Source organism: Myotis daubentonii, chromosome 1 (assembly GCF_963259705.1).
Source record: "Myotis daubentonii chromosome 1, mMyoDau2.1, whole genome shotgun sequence".
NCBI classification, from domain to species: domain Eukaryota; kingdom Metazoa; phylum Chordata; class Mammalia; order Chiroptera; family Vespertilionidae; genus Myotis; species Myotis daubentonii.
Window position 1 is genome coordinate 57,183,446 of NC_081840.1, and position 24,672 is coordinate 57,208,117.

The 24,672-nt window shown below is 39.9% G+C and overlaps 1 protein-coding gene across 2 annotated transcripts in view; it reads right to left on the minus strand.

Annotated features, from left to right (window-relative positions):
• Window positions 1–1,212: 1,212 nt before the first annotated feature.
• The window catches only part of TMOD3 (tropomodulin 3), a 77,631-nt gene continuing 54,171 nt past the window's right edge, over window positions 1,213–24,672 (minus strand). Inside the window, exons 4-10 of one of the 2 annotated variants that reach the window (XM_059701234.1) lie at window positions 20,795–20,917; window positions 19,440–19,529; window positions 13,408–13,538; window positions 11,786–11,893; window positions 7,835–7,978; window positions 6,478–6,622; window positions 1,213–5,147 (exon numbers count right to left, since the gene is read on the minus strand). In XM_059701234.1, the coding sequence (XP_059557217.1) occupies window positions 5,113–5,147; window positions 6,478–6,622; window positions 7,835–7,978; window positions 11,786–11,893; window positions 13,408–13,538; window positions 19,440–19,529; window positions 20,795–20,917 (776 nt within the window). In that variant the 3' untranslated portion in view covers window positions 1,213–5,112. The remainder of the gene's footprint in view (window positions 5,148–6,477; window positions 6,623–7,834; window positions 7,979–11,785; window positions 11,894–13,407; window positions 13,539–19,439; window positions 19,530–20,794; window positions 20,918–24,672) is intronic. The other variant, XM_059701243.1, reaches the window with a different exon arrangement.

Consider the following 24,672-nt stretch of genomic DNA (forward strand, 5'->3'; position numbering starts at 1 on the left):
CTCCCCCGTCCCACCTCCCCTACTCCTTCCATTATGCCTGCCTCCACATGTCCCAGTGTGTGCATCTTGGAGGCATGTTTATGTTGAGCAGGGCATCCTTTGTTGAGTTGTAATTGTCCGACTTGTAAATCTAAGGGAGGAAACGATGGAGCCTTCTCGCTCCACTGACACTGAGGTCACTCAGGTCAGCTATTCTTTACGGGGGGTGGTGGCCAACAAGGCTCTGCTGTCTCTGCAAACAGACTGGGCTCTCCAGGCCCTCAGCCTTTGCAGGTGTGCAGGACAGTTTAACATTTGAAGGATAGAGATGTTTGGCGACATGGGGCCCACATGTGGTCGGCCACTTTTTTTTTTAAATATATTTTATTGATTTTTTACAGAGAGGAAGGGAGGGAGATAGAGAGTTAGAAACATCGATGAGAGAGAAACATCGATCAGCTGCCTCCTGCACATCTCCTACTGGGGATATGCCCGCAACCCAGGTACATGCCCTTGACCAGAATCGAACCTGGGACCTTTCAGTCCGCAGGCCGGTGGTCGGCCACTTATTTGGTACCTAAAGCAGGGCACTACGTGGCTCAGCACAAGGGCACTGTCTCCCCATGGCCACAGTTCCTGGCACCACCGCCACCTGAACGCACAGGAGCTAAAGTTACCTGATGACTCAAGCGCCTGAGCCTCCAACCTACCAAAGGGGACAGGCATCAACGCTTCCTGTAAGTGAACATACCCCAACACCCATCCTCAAAGGACAGCCAACATTGAAGATTCAAGGGGAATTTTTTTATTCTTCTGTTTCAGAACTGTGAAAATTTTAAATTAAATGGACACTTTCCCTAGAAGTTTCCTCAAACCCATTACACATTTCACTGATTTTCTCTTTTGGTTGGTGGACACAGGTGACTGATAGAGGTGCCTTTGCCGTATTGTAAAAAACTGCTTTATTAAGCAGGACGGACTCCCAATCAGGTCACAGGACCCTGTTTCTTCACATTTGTCAACTCAATTCAGTTTCATGGATGGCATTAGATTGAACCATATGAAATTCTATTTTTGTGGGTAAAAATGTTCACGTGTTGAAAATTTTATATTTAACTTTAATAGGGTGGGACACAATAATCCAAGGAAATGAATAAGCTTGTTCTTGAAGAAATGTGCAAGGAATGAACTTTAGAACATCCAAATTAAAGGGATTTTTAAAAAGTCACAGTCTACAGGATATTTGATAAACTTTATTGAAATTATTTATTCCAGAAAGAAGTGGTAAGTTCTAAATGCCTATAGTACATGTTCTTCAAAAGAAATTTCACTGTGCTATTATGAACCAGGTTAATAATATTTCATATTTAGACACCAGTATTATAAAAATTAACACACATATTTAAAAAGTTGAAAAAATAAAACATCTACAGCATTTTGGATATTTTAGCATTAAAAAATGTATTTAAATACCTATTTGCTGTGACAAAGAAAGATGCATTGTAACAAGATAACTTTCAAGCTTTTAAACATAACTAAAACCAAATATAATTCATCCAAAAGACTAAAAAATATCAAGTGGGCATTTACTTGAAATGACGAAGATTTGTATGCAGTGTGTGTGAGCACATGTGTATGTGCCATTTTTAAGCTTTCGTAAGCAGACAAATGGGGCCGAGCCTGAGGGCCGCACGGGAAGCCGCTCTGCCCGTCCCGGTGTCTCGTCTTCCTGGATGCCGTGTCTTCGGTAACACCACTCGAAAGTGAGTGCCTCGAGGACACTGTGCTGAGTCAAATAAGCCAGACAGAGAAAGACAAATACTGTATGATCTCACTTATGTGAAAAGAAAAAACTCACTGAAACAGAGAACAGATTGGTAGCTGTGAGAGGCAGGGCTGGGGATGAAGGCTTGGGTGACAGTGGTCACAAGGTACAAACCTCAGGTGTAAGATGACTAAGGCCTGGGGATGGAGTGTACAGCATGGTGACTACAGTTAACACACTGTATTATATATCTGAAAGTTGCTAAGAGAGTAGATCTCAAAAGTTGTCATCACAAGGAAAAAAATTTTTTTAACTATGTGAAGTGATGGATGTTAACTAAACTTACTGTGGTGATCATGTCTTATTATATTCATAGATTAAATCATTATGTTGTATAACTTAAGCTAACACAATGTTCAATGTCAATTATATCTCAATGAAACTGGAAAAATTGTGGCATTGCAAGAAGGAGCCAAGTGGGATGGCACTGAGCCTGCAGAGAATGGAAGTTGCTTGGACCCCAGAAAAAGCATGCTTCTCAGATCTGTGAGGATTATATAAGGAGGAAGTGAGGTATCCCTGGGAACACAGACCCAAAGGTACAAGATTTTATGAAACGGCATGCATCTTTTCATCTTATTTTAATGGCAGCAAATATAATATATAATAGAACATGACTAACATTTATCAAACATTTTTTCTCATAACTTTTTAATACCATGGAATTCCCATTTTAAATGAAAACATCAGATATTGTCAATGGAAAAACAATTTACAAAGTTCTATTTACATGTAACTTTTCCAGAGTGCACCTATTGCATAAAGTATGTGGGTTATTTCATTCAAATAACAAGAATTTGCCATTTAATGATAAAGATAATTCTCATTGAAATCTCTAACAATTGCTAGTTGTTTAAAACACAAAATGTTTATTTGGTCTTTTAAATGACAGGCACCCTTATAAAATGTATTTCTTCTATACTTTAGACTTACTAGCTACAAATATATAGCACCAACATCCATTTTAATAATATCAACATTAGTAATTAATATTTTTAAAATACAAGTTCATGTAGACATACTAGAAAAAATTTGGACAAATATAAAGTTTTATAAAATGGGAAGTTAAAGCTTTAAAACAACCCCAGCAATTTAAAAATGCAAGTGTTCTTTGATTAGATCACCAGATAAGTTTAAATTGGTTAGACTACAAAATTTAAGGTCTTACACATCTTTGGTTTAAAAATCCAGACTACTTCACAACTCTAATCTATTACAAAATTTTAGAGCAATATAGAAATTCCAGAAGTTAATAAAAGGCTAAGAGGTGCCATATTTTTAAAGATCAAAGTAAACATCAGTTTTCTCCCCTGTAATTACAATGCTCGAAAGATTTTTCTATATCCAATCGGATGAATGTTTAAAGTCATTTATGCAGAAATTATACAATGAACTATTGTAGCTCAGAACTGGAATGGTACAAGCAAAACACTTAACTTCTTCATACTAAAGATTTTATCCATAAGTATGACATACAACTTTAGGTAAGGGCTTGTCTACCTATGTTAAAAAAACAAACTCATGGAGGAGGGGGTAACATACTAATCAATGTAATGACTCACAGGATAGTGCTGCAAGGCAGCCTTGCTGAGAGTGTAATGGTCGCCTCGCCCCTGCTCCATGCGGCCCCCAGCCTGCTGGAACAGTGCAGTGTCTAAAATCAAGTACGTTTCCAAAGTTGTATATGAAAAGGAGAGAGAGAGAGGAAGAGAAAGAAAGAGAGAGACTTCCTAACTTAAAAAAAAAATCAGCAGCCTGTAACTGAAAGGAAATAGTGCAAAGTCAATCTTAGGCCCCTTTAAAACATAAAACATTAGATACTGATACAAAGCAACAAACACACCCTGTTAAGAAGGCTTATACCACAGTACACAGGAAGCTGCCCAGTCATTGGATAAACTGTCCACCGTAAGCCGAAGGAGCAGAAAAATAATTTTTTTAAAAACTGACAACAGACTTCTCTGCTCCTGTGAAATGAGATTCTCCCTTAGAAAAATCTCCCTGTAAATGGTACAGCCAGGCCTGCATTTCTGAGGCCAAGGTGACACGGATTCCTCTGCCCCTGCTTTCGGCAGCTGTAAGACTCCGCCATCTCCGGTCCAGAGGCTGCCCCGAAACAGGGCAAGGACACAGGTCCAAATCCCCCATCGCACTGGCGGTCTGGAGTCAGCTGCCCACCACAGTACACTGTTCAATTGTTCACTTTGATTCTTTGAGAGTAACAGGAAGACAACTTTTGCTATGGGAAATTACTTTTACACAATATGGACAAAAAAGCACAAGATGACAGGAAACAATAAAAACTGGGTTTATGAAGAAGAGCAGATTTCCTATTTGGAAAATTTGTAGTGAGTGATGATTAAATACCGTTTATGGAATTCTGCACTGCATATAGGAACACTGATTTAGACGCGTGCCAGTTTCTAATTTGCTTTACAGGAACCATCAGTTTAACTGCCGTTTTGCATGCTCCTCAGACTTCACCTCCATCACATTTACTGTAAACAACAGCTTTCTTTTTCTCTTACCCTATCTAACCAAGAGTTGGCTATCTGCCTTTTACGGGAACAGAATAGCTTTCCTACTCAGATGCTTTTTACTATGGGCTTTCACAAAAATCTAATAAAGTCCACAGTATTAAAATGAAACACTGTCATCAGTGTAGACATCACTATACTCTTAAAGATACATCAGACAAGTGCAGTAACCTGGAATGCATTTTCTCTCTCCTAGAGGCCTGCTTTTACTTCTAAACAGACGACTAGATTTGAGTCACCTGGTTTAAAATTCTGGCATTGTGCTTTCCTGACAGAAGCAAAAGCACAATCTCTCCAAGCTCATGTGTTCTAAAACACAGAAATCTCTCCCATCCTGGAATCAGGAGCTCTGAAGTGCTTGTACCTGTGAGGTGCACAGCAAGTCTGATATCAGCAATGTCCCTTTTTTTAACAAAGAGATTTGGTCCTTAAAATGTTTATATTATTCTACATGTGACTTCCTATACTTTCTTATAATTGTATTTTTTTTTTAACTAAGACCCACCATAAACCACTCAATTAAGCTAAATTAAAATTGATTTTAGCAGAAAGTAGAAATAATGCTTTAAAATATAAAATGTCACCTACTATTGATTTTACAGTTTGAAACTTGTAACTTAAACTAGAAAAATATACATGTAGTTGAAAAAAATAAAAAGAAAGAAAAATTTCCAGTCTTTTCCCTTCTACCCAGGAAAATTTTATATCTGATATCACCAACATGAGTCCTGATGACCTTCAGAAGTCTTCCAAAGTTATGCCTTGGCGGACTTACTGGTGGTCTCCTTCAACTCGTTTCTTGCGAACTATGAGAAAAATAAAGAAAGTTAGAAATCCCTGTTCATTTGTACAAACTTAACTTGCTTTTTACAAACAAGCTTCTGTAAATCCAGCGATAGTTGTACAAACATTAAATGTCCATTTCCAATTCACATAGTCATTAAAATAAAAAATTCACATCCTTTTCCTTGTCATTTACCTGCTCAGAAGTGAGGGGTTTCAAAGTGAGAACTACATGCCCTCGCTCACCTGTGCTTACACAGCCAGAGCATTAGAAATCTAAAACAGAATGGTCAGCAATCGCATTCAAGTCCACTGTGCTGTCTCATCTGTTTACTGAAAAAGTTGATACCTCCATTAAAAATAATAAATGATTGTGTTAAATTCTGAATTGACATTCAGGCAGCCACAGTTAGATAGTATCAACAATATCTGCATGCTCTTCTGATTAGGCACTACAGTACAGTTCACTTCCTTAGTCTGTGAAAGAACACAGTGAAAACGGTTTTGTCATTCATTTTTTTAAAAATATACATATTTTATTGTTTTTTTACAGAGAGGGAGAGGGATAGAGAGTTAGAAACATCGATCAGCTGCCTCCTGCACAGCTCCCACTGGGGATGTGTCTGCAACCAAGGTACCTGCCCTTGACCGGAATCGAACCTGGGACCCTACTGCTCTCCAAATTTTCCTTCTCTTTTCTCCCACAAAATGAACTGGCTCAGGGCTCTGACAAAATAAATGCAAAGTAATGAAAATCTCAGACCCTGGTAATGTAGTCAGGTCACAGCTGGCTACCATAACCTTTGGCTGTCAAAGAGGCCAGCCAGCTAGTTCAGCTGATGGAGTAAAGAAGGTACATGTATCTGAGGACCCCCAGCATCTTCGTGGATGGGTGGCCCTAACGCACCAGGCTGTGCTCACTAGTAGCAGGGCAAGGTCTTCAACTTCAGGATCTTGTTACTCTTACCTATCAGCCACCAGAGAGCATTTGATAAAAGGGGCAAACATTTTACTGTAATGTTGAAATCTTTTTTAATGGCTCCAAGGGGTGACTTAGAGCTGAGAGTAAAACATTATAGGAAGTATAAATGTTTATTGTAGAAAACTGTTCATCAGAAGCTGTGAAATATTATTTTCACATGAAGTTGATTTTACCCACTAACCAACCCAATAATCACTACAGCTTTCCTTAAACTGAATTCTGACCCAGTCATTATAAAAGGACCATGCAGATATTAGAAACCTAGGCCAAGTCATCTCTGTTAAAATTTATTTTAAAAGCAAACAAAGCTTCTCCAATACATTAGGTTAATGGCATGATTCAGAAATTCAATTTGCAATTGTATGTCTTACCTAAGTCATTGTTTTTTGTTATAGCATTAGCTGCCCTAGTTCGGGGTCCCTGCTGTGTAAACCGATATCCAAACTTAAGGATATTTGTATTTTCCTCAAGCATCTTCGCCATTTCCAATTCTACAGCTGTCCCCAACTGCTGCCTCTGGAATAATCAGAAATAAAGAATAGTGTTAATAAACTAGATCAAAATACTTTTCTAGGTAAGTCAAGACTAAGACATTGAGGTATGCTGATTCTGTTGGTATTTTAAAATTTTCCCAATTCTTATAGTATACAAGGGAAACAAAAGTTTAAAGTTCAGTATTGATCATATAGACATCAAAAAATTGTGGATTTCCATAATGAGATACCCTTCATACCCACAGGATGACTATAATAAAAGAGACAGAAAATAATAAGGGTTGGCAAGATTGTAGAAGAAAATGGGACCCTCAGACATGCTGGTCAGAATGTAAAATGATGCAGTTGCTGTAGAAAACAATCTGACATGCCCGTATGACCTAGCAATGCCACTTCTAGGTACAGACCCACAAAAAATAAACACACGTTCATACAAGAACCTGTATATATAAATGTTCACAGCAGCTTTATTCCTAATATTCAATAAGTAGAAACAACCCAAATGTAACAATATTATTCAGCTAAAAAAAGAATAAGTACTCATATATGCTACAACATGGATGAACCTCCAGAACATTTTGCTCAGTGAAAGGCGGCAGACACAAAAGACCACGTGGTATACAATTCCATTAATATGAACTGTCTAAAATAGGCAAATGCAGAGACAGAAAATAGAGGTGGGAGGGGTGAATAGGGAGTGACCGCTGGTGGGTATGGAGTTTCTTTTTTTGTTGTTAATCTTTGCCCAAGGATTTCTTGAGAGAGTGGAAGGGAAGGAGGGGAAGGGGGCAGAGAGGGAGAGAAGGAAGGAGAGAGAGGGAGATGTAGAGAGACAGAAAGACACACACGGATTGGTTGCCTCCCTCAGGAGCTTCAACCAGGGCCTGGGGTCTGGGATGAACCTGCAACCCAGGTACCTGCCCTTGAGCAGTGCTCGGGTTGATGCTCTACCACTGAGCCACACAGGCCAGGGCAAATTTCTTTTTGCGATGATAAAAATGTTCTGGAATTAGACAGTGGTGATGGTTGCATAACTCTATGGATATACTAAAGACCCATACTAAAAATATCAAATTAATATTCCAGATGCCTCCAATGTCCTCTCATGCTCTTTTATGCGACCTTCCCAATTAGCTCCCTGAAAGCCCGCCTCCCACACGCCCCCTGAGTCCCCAAGCCCTGCACAGCAGTGTGGGCTGTAGCTTCCTCAAAGTTACTGCTGCAGAGCACTGACCTGATTGTCAATCTTGAGCTCAGTGAGGGTCTCATTATCTTTTAAAGCATCAATCAGTGCTAGAACCCCAGCTCCTGTGATAAAGTTGGACTCCATATTTAAGCTCTTCAAATTTTTGTTCACTTTCAGCATATCTGCAAAAGCCTAGAAGAAAATTTTGGAGATTAAAATCTGACAATTATACACTGTATATATCATAAACAAATATACTAATTAACATAACTGCCTTAATGTTTCTCATTTGATTGTTTGAGTTTGACTCCTACCTCATAGGTCTCACATGTATCCACTTTGCACATGTACCCTGTCACAATCTTTTTTTAAAGAAAACACATTTTTATTAATTTTTATTTTATTATTTTTTAAATATATTTTTTATTGATTTCACAGAGGAAAGGAGAGGGAGAGAGAGATAGAAACATCAATGATAGAGAATCATTGATTTGGCTGCCTCCTGCACAACCCACACTGGAGATTGAGCGCACAACCTGGGCATATGCCCTGACCGGAAATCGAACCATGATCTCCTGGTTCACAGGTTGATGCTCAACCACTGAGTCATGCTGGGCTTATTGATTTTTAGGGAAAGAGAAAAACATCGATCGGCTGCCTCCTACTCACCCATAACTGGGGATTGAGCCCACAACCAGTGACCTCGGTACATGGGGCAATGCCCAACCAACTGAGCAACACTGGACAGGGCCCCTGTCAAATCTTTAGATTTTTCTGTCACATGTAATTCTCTGTTGGCAACATTCGCCATTGCTAGTTAATCCTCATGCTCATCCACACCCTTTGTCATGTTTTCTCTTGTCCCTCATCCTTCTGCCAGTTCCTGTGTAGGACTGACTTCATCAATGTCTCTTTGAAATATTTTTTTCCTCATTTAGGTCCTGGCGCAGCTGGATTACTGCAAAGCTAAAACGAGGGTAAATTATGGACTGATTTCCAAGGCAGAGACCAAAAAGAATGCCTAAGACAGAAGGCCAAAAGAGATCACAAATAACTAGAACTGCAAGAGCACAAAGACTATGGAGAAGAAGGGGCTCACTAAACATTCATTTCCTCAAGGAATGCTCTGTCTTCAGTCTGCTCCCTTCCCTTTCTCACAGGACATGGTAGTGCTAGGCATTTGATCCAGTGCATAATAAACACCATATTAGCCCTGGCCGGTTTGGCTCAGTGGATAAAACTTCAGCCTGTGGATTGAAGGGTCCTGGGTTTAATTCTGGTCAAGGGCACATGCCTAGCTTGATCCCCAGTAGGGGGTATACAGGAGGCACCCAATCAATGATTCTCTCTCGTCATTGATGTTTCTATCTTTCTCTCCTCTCCACTCTGAAATCCATTTAAAAATAAAAAAAATAAACACCATATTAATTTACCAACAGAAACTTGTGAGAAGAGGAAAAGGAGAGGGAAGGAAAGAGGGATAAGTTAGAATATGAGTAAGTTTATATAAAATAGCCCCTTAGAAAGGTCAAACATAAGGTCAAACTCTAGAAAACATGTGGAAGGAAGATCCAGCTTAAAGTTAACTTAAAAGAAAAGGCAATCGGTGTGGTGGTGATGGAATACTATAAAGAACTTGGGACAGCCCTAGCTGGTTTGGCTCAGTGGATAGAGCGTCGGCCTGCAGACTGAAGGGTCCCGGGTTCGATTCCGGTCAATGGCACATACCCGGGTTGCGGGCTCAATCCCCAGGCAGCCAATCAATGATTCTCATCATTGATGTTTCTATCTCTTTCCCTCTCCCTTCCTCTTGGAAATTAATACAAATATATTTTAAAAAAATAAAGAACTTGGGACAGATTATCTACACTGGTACTTTCTATTAGTGACAACTAGCTATGTGACTTAGAACAAAACCCTTACTCATTCTTCTGTACATAGACTTATTCAAATATTATTGATGGCTTATTATTTGACAAGTACTACTACTCTGTAGATTCAGAAATAAAATATGCCTGATGGAACTTGCATTCTAGTGGGGGGCCCAAATAATAAGCAAGCAGAATGCAGTATCAGATGGTAAAGAGAGCCAAAGAGGAAGAAAAAAAGAGAAAGTAGGGCAGATGGGGAGTGTGGGGGTAGGAGTGAGGTTACTATTTTACATAGGGTCGTTAGGAAAGGTTTCGCCTAAAAGGTGACGTTTGAGCAAAGACTCAAAGTGATGAAGTGAAGCTATGTGGAACATCTTTTGCAAGGAAGTTCTAGGCAAGAGGAACAAGTGTAAAGGTCTTAAGCTGGGAACATGAGTAGCATATCTGAGGAAGAGCGAGAGGCTGCATGGCTATAGTACAATGAAAGGGCAGTAAAGAAGATGAGGCCTGCACATGTAAGTCCTTATAAGGCCTATAAGGTATTTTGATTTTTACTTGAATGAGATAGGGAGCTTCTGGGAGTTTCTGAGCATAGGAATGAGATAATTAAATGAAGTTTTAAAGGAATCACTTTTGATATTACGTAAGGACTTGGCTTTGGGGTGAGTAAAATGGAGCAGGCAGCTCAATTAGGAGGCTATTGCAATAATCCAGATAAGAGGAAGTAGTGGCTTACACCAGGATGGTAGTTGTGAAAATGGTGAGAAGTGGGTAGAGTCTACAAGTATTCTGAAGACAGGGCTGGATACATTTAAGGTTGTAAGAAAGGAAAATCAAGGGTGACTCCATTTCTTTTTCTCTTAAGCAAATGAAAGAAACAAGTTGCTTTGATGAAAAAGGAAAGACTGAGACAAACAGGGATGGAATGGAAGTTAGGAGTTTGGTTTGGGATTTAAATTTGAGATGTCTCTTAGACACCTAAATAAAGTTGCTAAGTAGGTAGCTGGACAAGAATATGGAGTTCAGGAGAGATGTATGAACTGGAGATAATAAAATTGGTAGCCACTAGCATTTATAGATAATATATATCAATGAAACAGAATGAAATCATCAAGAAAATGAATGTAGACAGAGAAAAGAAGAGGGCCTATGACCGAGCCCTGGGCTGTTCCAATGCTTAAAAGAGGAGAAACCAGCACAGGGATGGATAAGAGAAGGGATGTCCAGCTGAGGCAGGGGGAGAATCAAAGGGAGAGGGAGTGATGTCCTCAAAGCCAACTGAAGAAAAAGGTTCACACCATGATCAAGAGGGATTTACCCAGGACTGAAAGTTTGATTTAATATTAATCAATGTAATATACCATATTAATGGAATAAAGGACAAAACCACATGACCATCTCAAGAGACACAGAAAAAGCATTTGACAAAACCCAACATTATAGATCCATAAATAGAATCTTCTGCAGATAGTAAATAATTGGTGTGGAACTTTATGTACTGATATGAAAAGATCTCTTAAGACATACTGTTGAGTAAAAAATAAACTGCAGAATAGCATATATTTTATGACTCCATTTATGTTTTTAAAAATTATAGAAAGGAAATATAGGAAAAAATAAATGTAAAAGAGCAGTAGATCATGTACTGCTTAATAGAGAGTTAAACATCAATTGAAAAAAGGGAGTAAACTGTGTTCATAAAAACACAGTTTAGCCATCTCTGTAACACCCTATGTAGTTATAATTTTGACATTATCAATAGTTAACTTACATACTGATGGTTGCCAGAGAGGAGGAGGGTTGGGGGTGCAGGTGAAAAAAATGAAGGGATTAAGAAGTACAAATTAATAGTTACAAAACAATCATGGGGATGTAAAATACAGCATAGAAAATGGAGTAAAATGGAGCAGGCAGCTCAATTAGGAGGTAATACCTCCTAATGTTTGGTGCCATTCCTTTCTCACAGGACATGGTGAGTTTATATAAAATAGTCCCCTAGACTTATGGGGGGGAGGGATCACTTTGTAAGTTATATAAATGTCTAACCACTATGCTGTACGCCTGAAACTAATATAATATTGAACGTCAACTGTAATTGAAAACTTTTTAAAAAATGTAAGTTACTTACAAAAGCAACAGGGTCATTGCTCCGCGTGGCTGCAAGACTTAAATATTTCACATGTGTGTTGGTTTCCAAAGCCTTCGCAAAATCTTTTAGGGTTGGGATTGGAATATTCTTAAAAAACAATAATGCAAAACATTACATTTCAGTCCAGTAATCAAGTAAATATTTACCTTTTCTTGTTAAAATGCTCTCAGGAATTACATAAATACACAATAGCCTACAAATAAAAACAATTAACTGCTTCCTCCATATCTGTCTGACTTCTCTATCAAGGTACATCTGCACAAACTGTTGACCTAGAGCAGAGAATATATCACCATTTCTCTAGCATTTAAGTTAAAGAAGCTCTTGTGATTTTACATTTAACTGTTCATATCATAGGAAGTCAACATCTGAGAATTCAAAGTGGACCCATTTCTACAAAGAGAAAGATGTGGGAGCCCACCTCTGAGTATGATTCCTGGGGCAGATGACATACTGTTCTTAGTCCCTTAGTTTAAACTACCAAGTATTAAGAGAGATTAACTCTGCTTTCCACTACTTGACACGCGGAAAGATGTAGTTCTAGAAGGCACTAATTTCCCCTTTAGTCCCAAGACTTTAATTTCCTGTAGCCGTGTTACTTATAGATCATTACTGTTGATTTACAGAGACACAGGAAGACAATTTTTAAGGAATGAATAAAATGAATGACCAAGTAGGGACATTAGCTTTCCCCATGTTGTTCTCTCCTCCATTCACACCCATTAAAAGAGCGCAGAGGTCTTATTCCCTTGGTTCTTATAATTTCCAGATGTTCCCTCTACCCCAAATTCAGATAAATCAAGATATAATACTCAAGAGAAATGAAAACATGTTCACACAAAGCATATGACTGCATGTGAATGTGAACCGTGGTTTTATTTATAATCATTCCAAACTGGAAGCAACCCAAACGTCTATCAACTAATGAATGGATAAACAAATTGCACGATATCCCAACAACAGAACACTACTCAGCAATATAAAGGAACAAACTGCTGACACAAGCAAAAACATGGATGAACCTCAAATGCATTATCTTAACTGAAAGATGCCAGGCTCTAAAGGCTACATACTATATGATTCCATTTACACTACATTCTGGAGAAGGCAAAATGATAGGGAAAGAAAAGAGATCAGTGACTGTCAGGACTAGAGCCAGGGCCATGACGACAAAAGGTGTGACATGTTCTACATCTGACTGTGTTAGTGGTTGTTCAACTGTATGGGTTTGTCAAAACTCACAGAATAATACACTGAAAAAGGAGAATTTTACTTTATATAAATTAGACCTCAAGAAACCTGATTAAAAACACAAAACCCAAAAGACTAAATGCTCTTAAAAGTAGGCAGTACTTTGAAAGCCAGAGAGAGGTAGTCTAATAGGATCTACATTTCTATGTGATACTCTTTTAAAAAGCAAGTAAGATAAACACTGTATTACTTTAATTTTAAAAATATGGAAGAATCTGTGTTACCACAGTGTTAGGAGCAAACACTTCACCTTTAAGTAGAAAGAATTATACTATATCAAAACTGCCCAGCTCTCACCCTAGATCCACCTGACTCAGCAATTCAAAACTTAGTTTGCCTGGCACACCTACCTTTATATTATTCAAATTAACTTCAACAAGACGAACATCATTTTCTTTAATTCTCTTTAAACTCTCTTCAACGTTGGTTGGATTTGGTGGCTCATCAAATACTGGGACCATCTTTTCACCTTTTACCACATCTGTAGTAACAAATGAGAAAAACAAGTGTCTCAGTGGCTGATACTATTACAGTGGATGCATATATTAACTTGGTAACACATATCTCTCTCTCTCTCTCTCTCTCTCTCTCTCTCTCTCTCTCTCTCTCTCACACACACACACAAACACACACACACACACACTCAGTAGGACTAATTTAAAAGTTTCTTCCCCACAATTTCTAAATTATCCTTTGTGCATAAAAATAAAACTTTATTGAATACATAAAAAATAATTCATTTTACAGTGGGGCCTTGACTTATGAGTTTAATTCGTTCCGAGACCGAGCTCGTTAAGGAGCTCGTTAACTCAAATTACTCTCTCAACTCAATGTAAAAAAATCAGCCAAGAGACAGCTGGTATCTCAAAAAACTCGTTAGTCGGGACACTCGTAAGTCAACGCCCCACTGTATTTGCAAAACATCAGCCTTCAAAAATGATTATTTTCATGGCCTCTTGGTGTATTACAAAATTACCACTAAAATACACTTGATAACACACACCAATGATCCCATTTATTTGTTGCAATGTTTAAGATAAAGTTCAAATATGGTTAACTTTACCATCTCGTATGATTTCTCTGTGATCTGCTAGTAATTACTGAGAAGGCAGTAAGAATCACAGACTTAAAGAAACAGAGCCTTGATAAGAACAACAAGGTGATGGAAGTACACAGGTCTTCTTCCCATGGGGAGTACTACACAATGGGAAAAGGGGTGGACTCTCCATTAGGAAGTAAAGTAGGAATAAGGAATGGGTGCCGGGAGCCGGTCCATGCTTGCTGTTTCAAGGGACCTGGCATATATGGCATACTGTTCTTAATATGTTTGCTCACCTTCTTGGCACTATGTGTTTTAACCAAGGTCTCTGAGAAAGGTTGTTTTCCCCAGGTAGGGATTTTCCCCTGAAGTTAGGGAGGGAATAAAACCCCTCAACTAAGTGCCAGGCGGGTAATTAATCCCTTTAACTATGAACAATCATGCTTAAACTACATAATCTTTTCTCCCTGGAATGGAGATAAGAAACGCCCTAACCTTTGTAATAGAGATTGATAGGATTAAATCAACTGGTATAAATACAGTTGTAACAAGACAGAAAGACTCAGAACTCAGAACACAGAACTCATAAGACAGCAAGAGACAGAACTCATGAGACAGAATTCAGAAGACAGCGCCTAGAGACGGGGGAGCTTCGCTGGAGAGAGCATGGCAAAAGATCCTGGACAGAAACTGGCCTCAGAGCCTAGAGACAGAGCCTAGCGGGAGAACATGGCAAGGGATCCTGGACTGAACCTGACTACAGAGATTGGCAGGAGAACCTGACTGGAACCTGGACACTGAACCTGACTGGAGAGCCTGGACAGAACCTGGCTGGAGAACCTAGCGAGGGAACATGGCTACAGAACCTCGCTGGAGATCCGAAGCAGAGCCTCTCTGGAGATCAAGACCAGAACTCGGCTGGAGATCCTGGCTAGGCTGCTGATCAACTGAACGCTGTCTCCGTGTCATTCCTTCTTCGCCGACTCCGTCTACACCTATGGGGAACCCCTGGACCTGCTGGGGTTGGACCCCGGCATATGGCGCCCGAACAGGGACCCCTAGGTAAGCGCCCCACACTCGGGACGGATCGGACTCCACCGTAGGAAGAGGGTGGATAGTCTTCGCCGACTCCGTCCACACCTTTGGGAATGCCTGGAACAGGATTCCCCTAGGTAAGCCCCCCTCCCCCATTGAGAACTCCCACACTCGGGACGGATCAGACTCCACCGTAGGAAGAGGGTGGATAGTCTTCGCCGAATCCGTCCACACCTTTGGGAACCCCTGGAACAGGATTCCCTTAGGTAAGCCCCCCCCATTGAAAACCCCACACTCGGGACGGATAGGACTCCACCAGGGTGCTACAGACCCCCCTATAGAGGATAAGTAGGGTAAGAAGGTGGATAGTACAGAACTTAGATTGAGAAGATGTGCCATACTGAGTCCAAAGAAAGAAGACTCTGTATTGATCTTTAGATTAAGAAGATGTGCCATACTGAGTCTAAAGAAAAAAGACTCCGTATTGATCTTTTAACATATATGCTTGTTAGCAGAGGAATTAAGGTTACTCCCAGTCAGACAGAACGTTTTATACAAGAAATACGTCCATGCTTTTCTGAGGAAGGAAAGGTGCCAGAAAGGTAAATGTAGAGGCATGGGAGAAGGTAGGCCCAAGGAGCCTTATCCTTAACCCCACTGCAGCCTTTCCACCCCGGGAAAGTGCAGGATTGGCAAGCTCTCCCTGGGGTGATAGATCAGGACTCAGGTAATAGCAGAAAGCGCCAATCCTACTCTTAAAATGGATAAAAGAGAGCGTTTGAGGTTTTTCTTTTTAATGCTTGCTTTTAAAAAATAAAAAAGGGGGAATTTGCCGGGAGCCGGTCCATGCTTGCTGTTTCAAGGGACCTGGCATATATGGCATACTGTTCTTAATATGTTTGCTCACCTTCTTGGCACTATGTGTTTTAACCAAGGTCTCTGAGAAAGGTTGTTTTCCCCAGGTAGGGATTTTCCCCTGAAGTTAGGGAGGGAATAAAACCCCTCAACTAAGTGCCAGGCGGGTAATTAATCCCTTTAACTATGAACAATCATGCTTAAACTACATAATCTTTTCTCCCTGGAATGGAGATAAGAAACGCCCTAACCTTTGTAATAGAGATTGATAGGATTAAATCAACTGGTATAAATACAGTTGTAACAAGACAGAAAGACTCAGAACTCAGAACACAGAACTCATAAGACAGCAAGAGACAGAACTCATGAGACAGAATTCAGAAGACAGCGCCTAGAGACGGGGGAGCTTCGCTGGAGAGAGCATGGCAAAAGATCCTGGACAGAAACTGGCCTCAGAGCCTAGAGACAGAGCCTAGCGGGAGAACATGGTAAGGGATCCTGGACTGAACCTGACTACAGAGATTGGCAGGAGAACCTGACTGGAACCTGGACACTGAACCTGACTGGAGAGCCTGGACAGAACCTGGCTGGAGAACCTAGCGAGGGAACATGGCTACAGAACCTCGCTGGAGATCCGAAGCAGAGCCTCTCTGGAGATCAAGACCAGAACTCGGCTGGAGATCCTGGCTAGGCTGCTGATCAACTGAACGCTGTCTCCGTGTCATTCCTTCTTCGCCGACTCCGTCCACACCTTTGGGGAACCCCTGGACCCGCTGGGGTTGGACCCCGGCAAATGGGGAGACAGAGAGAGGTAACAGTCCACAGAGGAACTACTGAGGCAGAAATTCCAAATTCTATTTCCTTCCTTCACTCCTACCTCCAATTCTTCACCGTATATACTCTACCCACACACATGCCAGGATACAACTATGCAAAGTTGAAAGGGGACCTAGAAGGCTTGAACTCTCTAATGACACTTAACACATTCCCCCCAGAGATATGACCATCTTGACATGAACCCTAATGTGATTTAATCACCACCTAGGAAGCATTCTGTCCAAATTTAAGACCCAAAAAACTGTACCTGAATCTGATCAAGCCTAGAGAAAATAAGTAACAGTTTACAGAAACATAGGAGACAAGAGACATTTGTAAAATGATACCACAAGGTTGCAATCAGCCAAATCCAGAATGTGGGAAATTCTATATATATAAAACAGCCCAGTTTCTTAAAAATGGCATGAAGAAAGGGGGAAAGAGGTTGAGGAGGGGAACTATTAAGAAATTAAGAAAAACTGAAACCAAATGTAGTTGGTGACCCTTATTTGAATCCTGATTTGAACAAACCAACTGTGAAACGATATTTTTGAGAAAATGAGAAATCTGAACATGAACTGAGTATTAGATGATAAAAAGGAATTATTGTTAATATTTAAGTTTGATAATGGTATGTTAAAAGGAAAGTCTTTGTCCAGCTGGTGTGGCTCAGTGGTTGAGTGTCGACCTATGAACCACAACGTCACGGTTTGATTTCTGGTCAGGGCACATGCCTCAGTTTCAGGCTCGATTCCCAGTAGGGGGTGTGCAGGAGGCAGCTAAGCAATGATTCTCTCTCATCATTGATGTTCTTATCTCTCTTTCCCTCTCCCTTCCTCTCTGAAATCAATTTAAAAAAATATTCCGGGGGGAAGGGGGGTGGGCAGTAAATGGGTTGAGAGGCAGACAATGGATTATATAAGGCTGACAAAATGTTAAAAACAGCTAAAACCTGGTAATGACTATATTATTCTCTCTTCTATTATGTATGCTTCAACATTTCTACAACAAAAAGTTAAAAGATAGGGGGAATGGCCAAATCATAGAACACTCACAAAATGGAGTGTTATACAGATGTTCAAATATGGTAGCTCTATATGTTAACTAACCAGGAAACACAATATAGTGCTAAGTAATATATACTACACAGCATGGGTTAAAATCCGCATCACTGACTTTGTGTGACATTCAAGTTAGTTACTCAATCATTCTAAAATCTCAGCTCCCGTATATGCAAATAAAGGATAATATATAATAATACCTATTTCATAGAACTGTTGTGAGGATTAAATAAAAACAATTTCTATTTAAGAGCTGTGCACAGAATATGGCCCATAGTCAGCATTCAGACAATCAGCCAATTGTATTAATTTTGAAAAATTATGTTATTTTATTAACCAATGTCACCCCAATAAATTAAGTAAAAAAGAAAAGAAAATTAAGTTGTAAGAAATATCTATAGTATGATCCCATTTTTGTAAATAAACAAAAGACTACACATACATATATAAGTTTATATAAACATAGTACAAAGCCTAAACAAACATACACCAAATTGTTAACAGGGTTAGGGGTGCATGAGTAGAAGGCATAATTTCTATGAACACTTTTACTTCTTACCTTATACACTTAGGTATTGTTTGTTGGTTTGCTTGTTTGTTTATTTATTTATTTATTTATTTATTTTTTGGTGGGGAGAGAGAGATGGAGAAGAAGGGGGAGAGAGAAAGAGAGAAATATTGATGTGAGAGAGAAATACAGATCGATTGCCTCCCGCATATGCCCCAACCAGGGATTGAACCTGCAACCTGGGCATATGCCCTGACCAAGAATTCGAACCTGCCACCCTTCAGTGCATGGAACAACACTCTAACCACCTGAGCCACACTAGCCAGGGCAGGTATATACTACAAAAGTATATATTACTTTGATAATTTTAAAACATCCCAGACATGAATTTTTTAATCCTCACCTGAGGATATGTTTTGTTTTGTTTGTTTTTTAATTAATTTGAGAGAGATAGAGCAACATCAATGTGAGAAACACTGACTGGTTGCCTCCCATAAAGGCCCTGACAGGGGATCAAATCCACAACCTAAGTATGTGCCCTGACCAGGAATGGAACCTGTGACCTTTTGATGTATGGGACAATGCTCCAATGAACTGAGCCACCTGGCCAGGGCTCCTATACATGAACTTTTTTAAAAGCTTTGTTTTGGGCTATTTAATACTTTTCATTAAATAGACTAAAAGGTTTGGGGGTTGAATAGTTCTGAGGTTTCTCCTGAATCTGATTTTATAATGTAGTTTGCCAACACTGTTGTAGACTTCTTGAAAATCAGTAACACTGAAAAAAGAATGTCAACAAAAGCCAAGTTTGATTAGCACTTATATTGTTTAGCATTAGTATTACTCGTGAGGTGAGAGTGGTTCCTATTACATTTGCTGACACATTAAGCATAAAATACTTAATCTTCCTTCTTCAATGGTTATATATACCAATACCATCTAACTGGAATTTTAGGTTTCCAGTATATATACATAAAGTTTGGTTTGTAAACACAGAAGTTGATACATTGAGAAAACAAAATATATTTAACAAAGAATTGGAATTCACAAAGCATTGTAAATACTTACTTGAAAAATGTTCTTGGTCAACACCATTACTACTTCCCACTATATTACAGAACTGTGTATTTGTTATCAAATTGTGCATTCCAAGAATAGCTATGGAGACAGAATAAGAAAATTAGTTTTATTTTCATCAGTGTTAAACATAAGAGAATTTTACAACCCAAAATTTCTATTAATGAGTTTAACATTCTCTGGACATTTTTCTACTCAGTTAACTACAGATTTTGCAGCCCAAAAAGGGGAGACAGCATAATTAAAAATCACCTAGTCTCCTTCTCATCAATGCCCTTATTATTTTTCCCATAGGTCTGAATTCAGACACAGCTGAAGCTAGCCTAACCTTAAATGCAAATCTACGATTAGCTCCATCTGGTGGCTAAGAAAAAAACTGACACGATCTACTTTGCTGTTCACCCTTTACACAAGATTTCTAGCAACATAACTTAACCTTCACTACTTTACATTTGTTAACTCTCATTCATATTTTAGCTAAGAGTAGAATACTGAAAGTATAGCTGAATTCTCATATTAAGATTAAAGTAGATACCCCAAAAATGACACTTGGGAGAAATTTGGTTTTTGTTTTTGATGCCCTTTTGCATAAATGAGGCAGAAGCTACAGTGTGCCCCTTGTCCATTCCACTCTGATGAATTTACAAATCCATCAATCCTCACCACTCCCAGAAATAACACACCTGCTCTGGCTGTGGCAAACACCTTGACTGTCCTTTTCCTGGGTCCTTCCTAAAGAATCTTCACGATCTTTTCAAACATGTTAGTTCTTGGGGTTAAGATCTCCTCATGTGTCCTATTTTTCTATTTAGGAAAATGGCTGTGTGGGGGAGGAGGGGGAGGAGATTCTGGTCTTTATAAGAAACCGGCAATGATGAAAATAACAGGGAGGCTTGGAGTGTTCCATACACACTTCAGAGAAGTTGGGAAAATGTGAGTATGGCTCAGGGCTGACTGTCTCATCTGCTTTCCAGTTACCCACCTTGGGGTCTTTCTGATAAAATGGGACAGTAGTTGAGCCCGGCAGCGCTTTCAGTGCTCAGATGGGACGGCTTCTAGCTGAGCGCCAGTTGATGAAACATTTTTATAAAGACTTTCAAAATGGGCAACATGGGAAAAGATGTCAAGTAATACAATTCCATTAACATAATAATTTCACCATTGAGAGAATTTTTTAAAATGACATTCTTTGCGTCAGCTTTAGAGTATAAGAAACAAAGCCAAATATATGGTCACTGATTCAATAGCGCTCTGCTAGGCAAAGGAAGTATTTGCATAATGAATGGAGGTGTGTGCTGGTACTCCCCTCCCCTCCACATTCATTCACAATGTGTTTCAGGAGGTACCTGCGAGGTCACACAATTCTGTATCAGAAGCACTTGTCAAAGCTTCTTCTAATTCTGGATCAAGAGAGATTTTTTCTTCTGTAAAAGTCTGGATAGGTTTCTGTTTAGGGATGAATATTTTCCCTGTAAAATAAAGCGGTTTGTTAATTTACTGCTGCTATTAACTCATTATCATTTTACTCTAACAAAAATTATTAAAAGTATGTGCAATTGAAGCTAAAATAAAGTCAAGATTGACATGTAATAATTTCATTTCATCTTCAATATGTATTTATAAGCTTCCAGTGACCATAAAAGTTGGAATAAAAAAATCTGAGAAATTTTCCCATTTGTGAAAATATAAATAGACTCTTTTTGGAGTCATTATGAGTTATTCTACAATTACTGAATCAAAACATAAATGAATAAAGTAATAAACACAAAAATCTATAAAACTTTAAAAAGATTAAGAGAAATTTCACTTTCTTATTCTTAAGCAAGAAATTGTTACAGTCCCTCCAGGAATGGCAGAAGCAATTATTCCAGAAATTCAAGTTCTAATTGCAAAGAAATTCCTGTATGTCCTGAGTGGTAGTCTGAAACTTTTTTTTTTTTAAAATATATTTTTATTGATTTTAGAGAGGAAGGGGGAGAGATAGAGAGATGGAAACATCAATGATGAGAGAGAATCACTGATAGGCTGCCTTCTGCATGTCCCCTACTGGGGATCAAGCCTGCAACCTAGGCATGTGCCCTTGGCCAGAATCGAACCTGGGACCCTTCAGTCCGCAGGCCAACGCTCTATCCACTGAGCCAAACCGGCTAGGGCTAGTCTGAAACTTTTGATTACTGTGCCTGTAAGGCTCAATGGACACTAACAAGGTTACCTATTAAGAAACTAATTTTTCTAGAAACCTATTTATTATGTGAAAATCAGTATTTTATTACCATCTGTCCAATGAAAGATTAAAACTACGAAGGGACTAGTAAATGATAATGATATACTAGTAGCTGTGGCACAAGCTGACCAAACAAGACGCAGTACTCACACATGGTATGGACTAGGTTACCAAGATTGCCTCTAGTTTCTCTCCCAAGACAGGTGAAAATTCCAACTAAAAGATCTGGAAAGGCCTATGTATGCATTCACAGAAGTGCCAATTATTTTGTTTTCTATCAGGAAACTACCAGGGAAAGATGAGAATATGTGGCCTGATGAATCTATTCAGTGCTCTATCAAAAGGAATGTTTGTGGCCTTATAATTAGTGCAGTGAGTTATGTACTTCTTGCTCAAGGAAAATATCAATTAGTGTGAATAAGGAATCCTTCCACTATATAACTCCCAGGAATCTGGTCAAGGCTGCTCAGGTATTTTCTCTAAGCTCATCTAAAGGATCTTAATTTCTGATATTATATTTTTTATTTTTAGCATTTCCATTTGGTTCTTTAAAAAAAAAACCCACAGAAAACAGTTTCCATGTCTCTGCCAAAATTCCTCATCGCTTTATACGTGCAATGCACCTTGTCCATCAGATTCTTTGGCATTTTTGTCATAATTATTTTATAGTCCCTGACTGATAACACCAATATTTGGGTCATCTCTGGGTCTTCTATTGACTGTTTACATTCTTTTAAAATATATTTTTTATTGATTTCAGAGAGGAAGGGAAAGGGAGAGAGATAGAAACATCATTGATGAGAGAGAATCACTGATCGACTCCTTCCTGCAGAGCCCTCACCAGGGATCTAGCCCAAAACTGGGCATGGAATCGAACTGTGACCTCCTGGTTCATAGGTCGATGCTCAACCACTGCGCCACACGAGCCTGGTGACTGACTGCTTACGTGACTACGGGTCACCTGTGTCTTAGGTCTTTGTGTGTTGGGCAGTGTGTATGAGTATAGCAGAGACTGAAAGGAGCATGCCACTCAGGTCAGGGCTGAATCAACATGCTCTGCAGTTGAGCTGAATGTGGACTTTGCTGCAACCTTGGTTTGATTCAGTTCCCCATTGGCTTCAAACATTTTGAGAATGGGGTCAGGACTTTCTCTTTGGCAAGGCCGGGGATGAGAACCCTGGTGAGGTTCTGGAGATCTTCTGAGCTTTCTACTTCTTTGAGCTGTGGAGTGGGAGCGATTTCTCCCAATGTGTGGCCCAGGCTGCCAGCTTTCTGGGTGACATGGGGTGTCTTTGTTTTCCAGTCCCACTCCGTGCTCTCTGAGCCTTGGCAGATCTTTCAGTCCCACCCTGTCTCATCTGCTCTATAGTTTGTGAAGTTCAGGAGGGCCTGGAAGGGATTCAACTCCCCTGGCTCTCCCTTCGTCTCCCTGAGCTGGGAATTTTCTCAGCTCTGCTTCATTGCCTCTGTTCTCTGAGTAGTACTCTAGCACTGCTAGGGTAGCAAAGAATGGTGGGTAATGCAGTCTCACCCTATCTCTAGGAATGCACTGTCCACTGTGGCAGCTACTAGTAACATATGACGACTTTAAATTAATTCAAACTAAAATTCAGTTCCTCAGCCACGATGGCCACACTTCAGGTGCACAACAGCCACATTTCAAGTGCTTGACAGCCACACTTGATTAGCACAGACATAGAACATTTCCACCACTGCAGAAAGTTCTAGTGGACAGCGTTGCTCCAGGACTTCTCTGGATTCTAGTCTATCCTGACAGCCCTCACACAGTCACAAAACATTGGTTAAAAGTTAGGCTGATTGCTCCCTAACTCCTCTCTATGGTAGTTTCCTCTTTTTCAGTTAGGAGAGAGCAAGACTGGATCACCTCTCTTATGAAGGTTTTGGCACTTTCTGGAGTAATTTAGATTTGTGTCTTCAAGATCTCTGATAGCTTTTTATTTTCATTACTAGAGGCCCGGTGCATGAAATTTGTGCATGGGGCAGGGGGGTCCCTCAGCCTGGCCTGCACCCTCTCCAATCCAGGACCCCTTGGGGGACATCCCTCTCACAATCTGGGACTGCTGGCTCCTAACCACTTGCCTGCCTGTCTGCCTGCCTACCTGATTGCCCCTAACCACCTCTGCCTGCCGGCCTGATCACCCCCTAACTGCCGGCCTGACTGCCCCCTAATTGCTCCCCTGCTAGCCTGATCGCCCCTAACCACCTCTGCCTGCCAGCCTGATCGCCCCCTATCTTCCCTCCCCTGTTGGCCTGATTGCCCCTAACTGCCCTCCCCTGCCGGCCTGATCACCCCGACCGCCTCTGCCTCGGCCCCTGCCACCGTGGCTTTGTCCAAAAGTATGTCCGGAAGATGTCCAGTCTAATTAGCATATTACCCTTTTATTAGTATAGATTATCTTTTAAACTATGATTACCCAGAGTAAACTGTTGATTTTGGTTGTTCAAGTGAGAATAACAAGTCTCTTGCAACTTTCTACATTTGAATTAGAAGTCTTTCTGCTCAAGTATTTTCTTATCTAAAAAATGACACTCGGCCAATTCACAATATATAAGGAGGGTTTTTTTTTTGTTTTGTTTTGTTTTTATATATTTTATTGATTTTTCACAGAGAGGAAGGGAGAGAGATAGAGAGCCAGAAACATCGATGAGAGAGAAACATCAATCAGCTGCCTCCTGCACATCCCCCACTGGGGAAGTGCCCGCAACCCAGGTACATGCCCCCGACCGGAATCGAACCCGGGACCCTTCAGTCCGCAGGCCGACGCTCTATCCACTGAGCCAAACCGGCTTTGGCTATAAGGATGTTTTTAACTGCATGTAACAGAATACCCAATTAGAAGTGGTTTAAACTGGTGATTTTCAAACTTCTCATTTACTTAGTGATCTCATTAAAGTATAGATTCTGATGCAGAAAGTCTGATGAGAGCTCTGAGATTCTGCATTTCTAATCAAAAGTATTTTTATCTCATTTAATAAGTC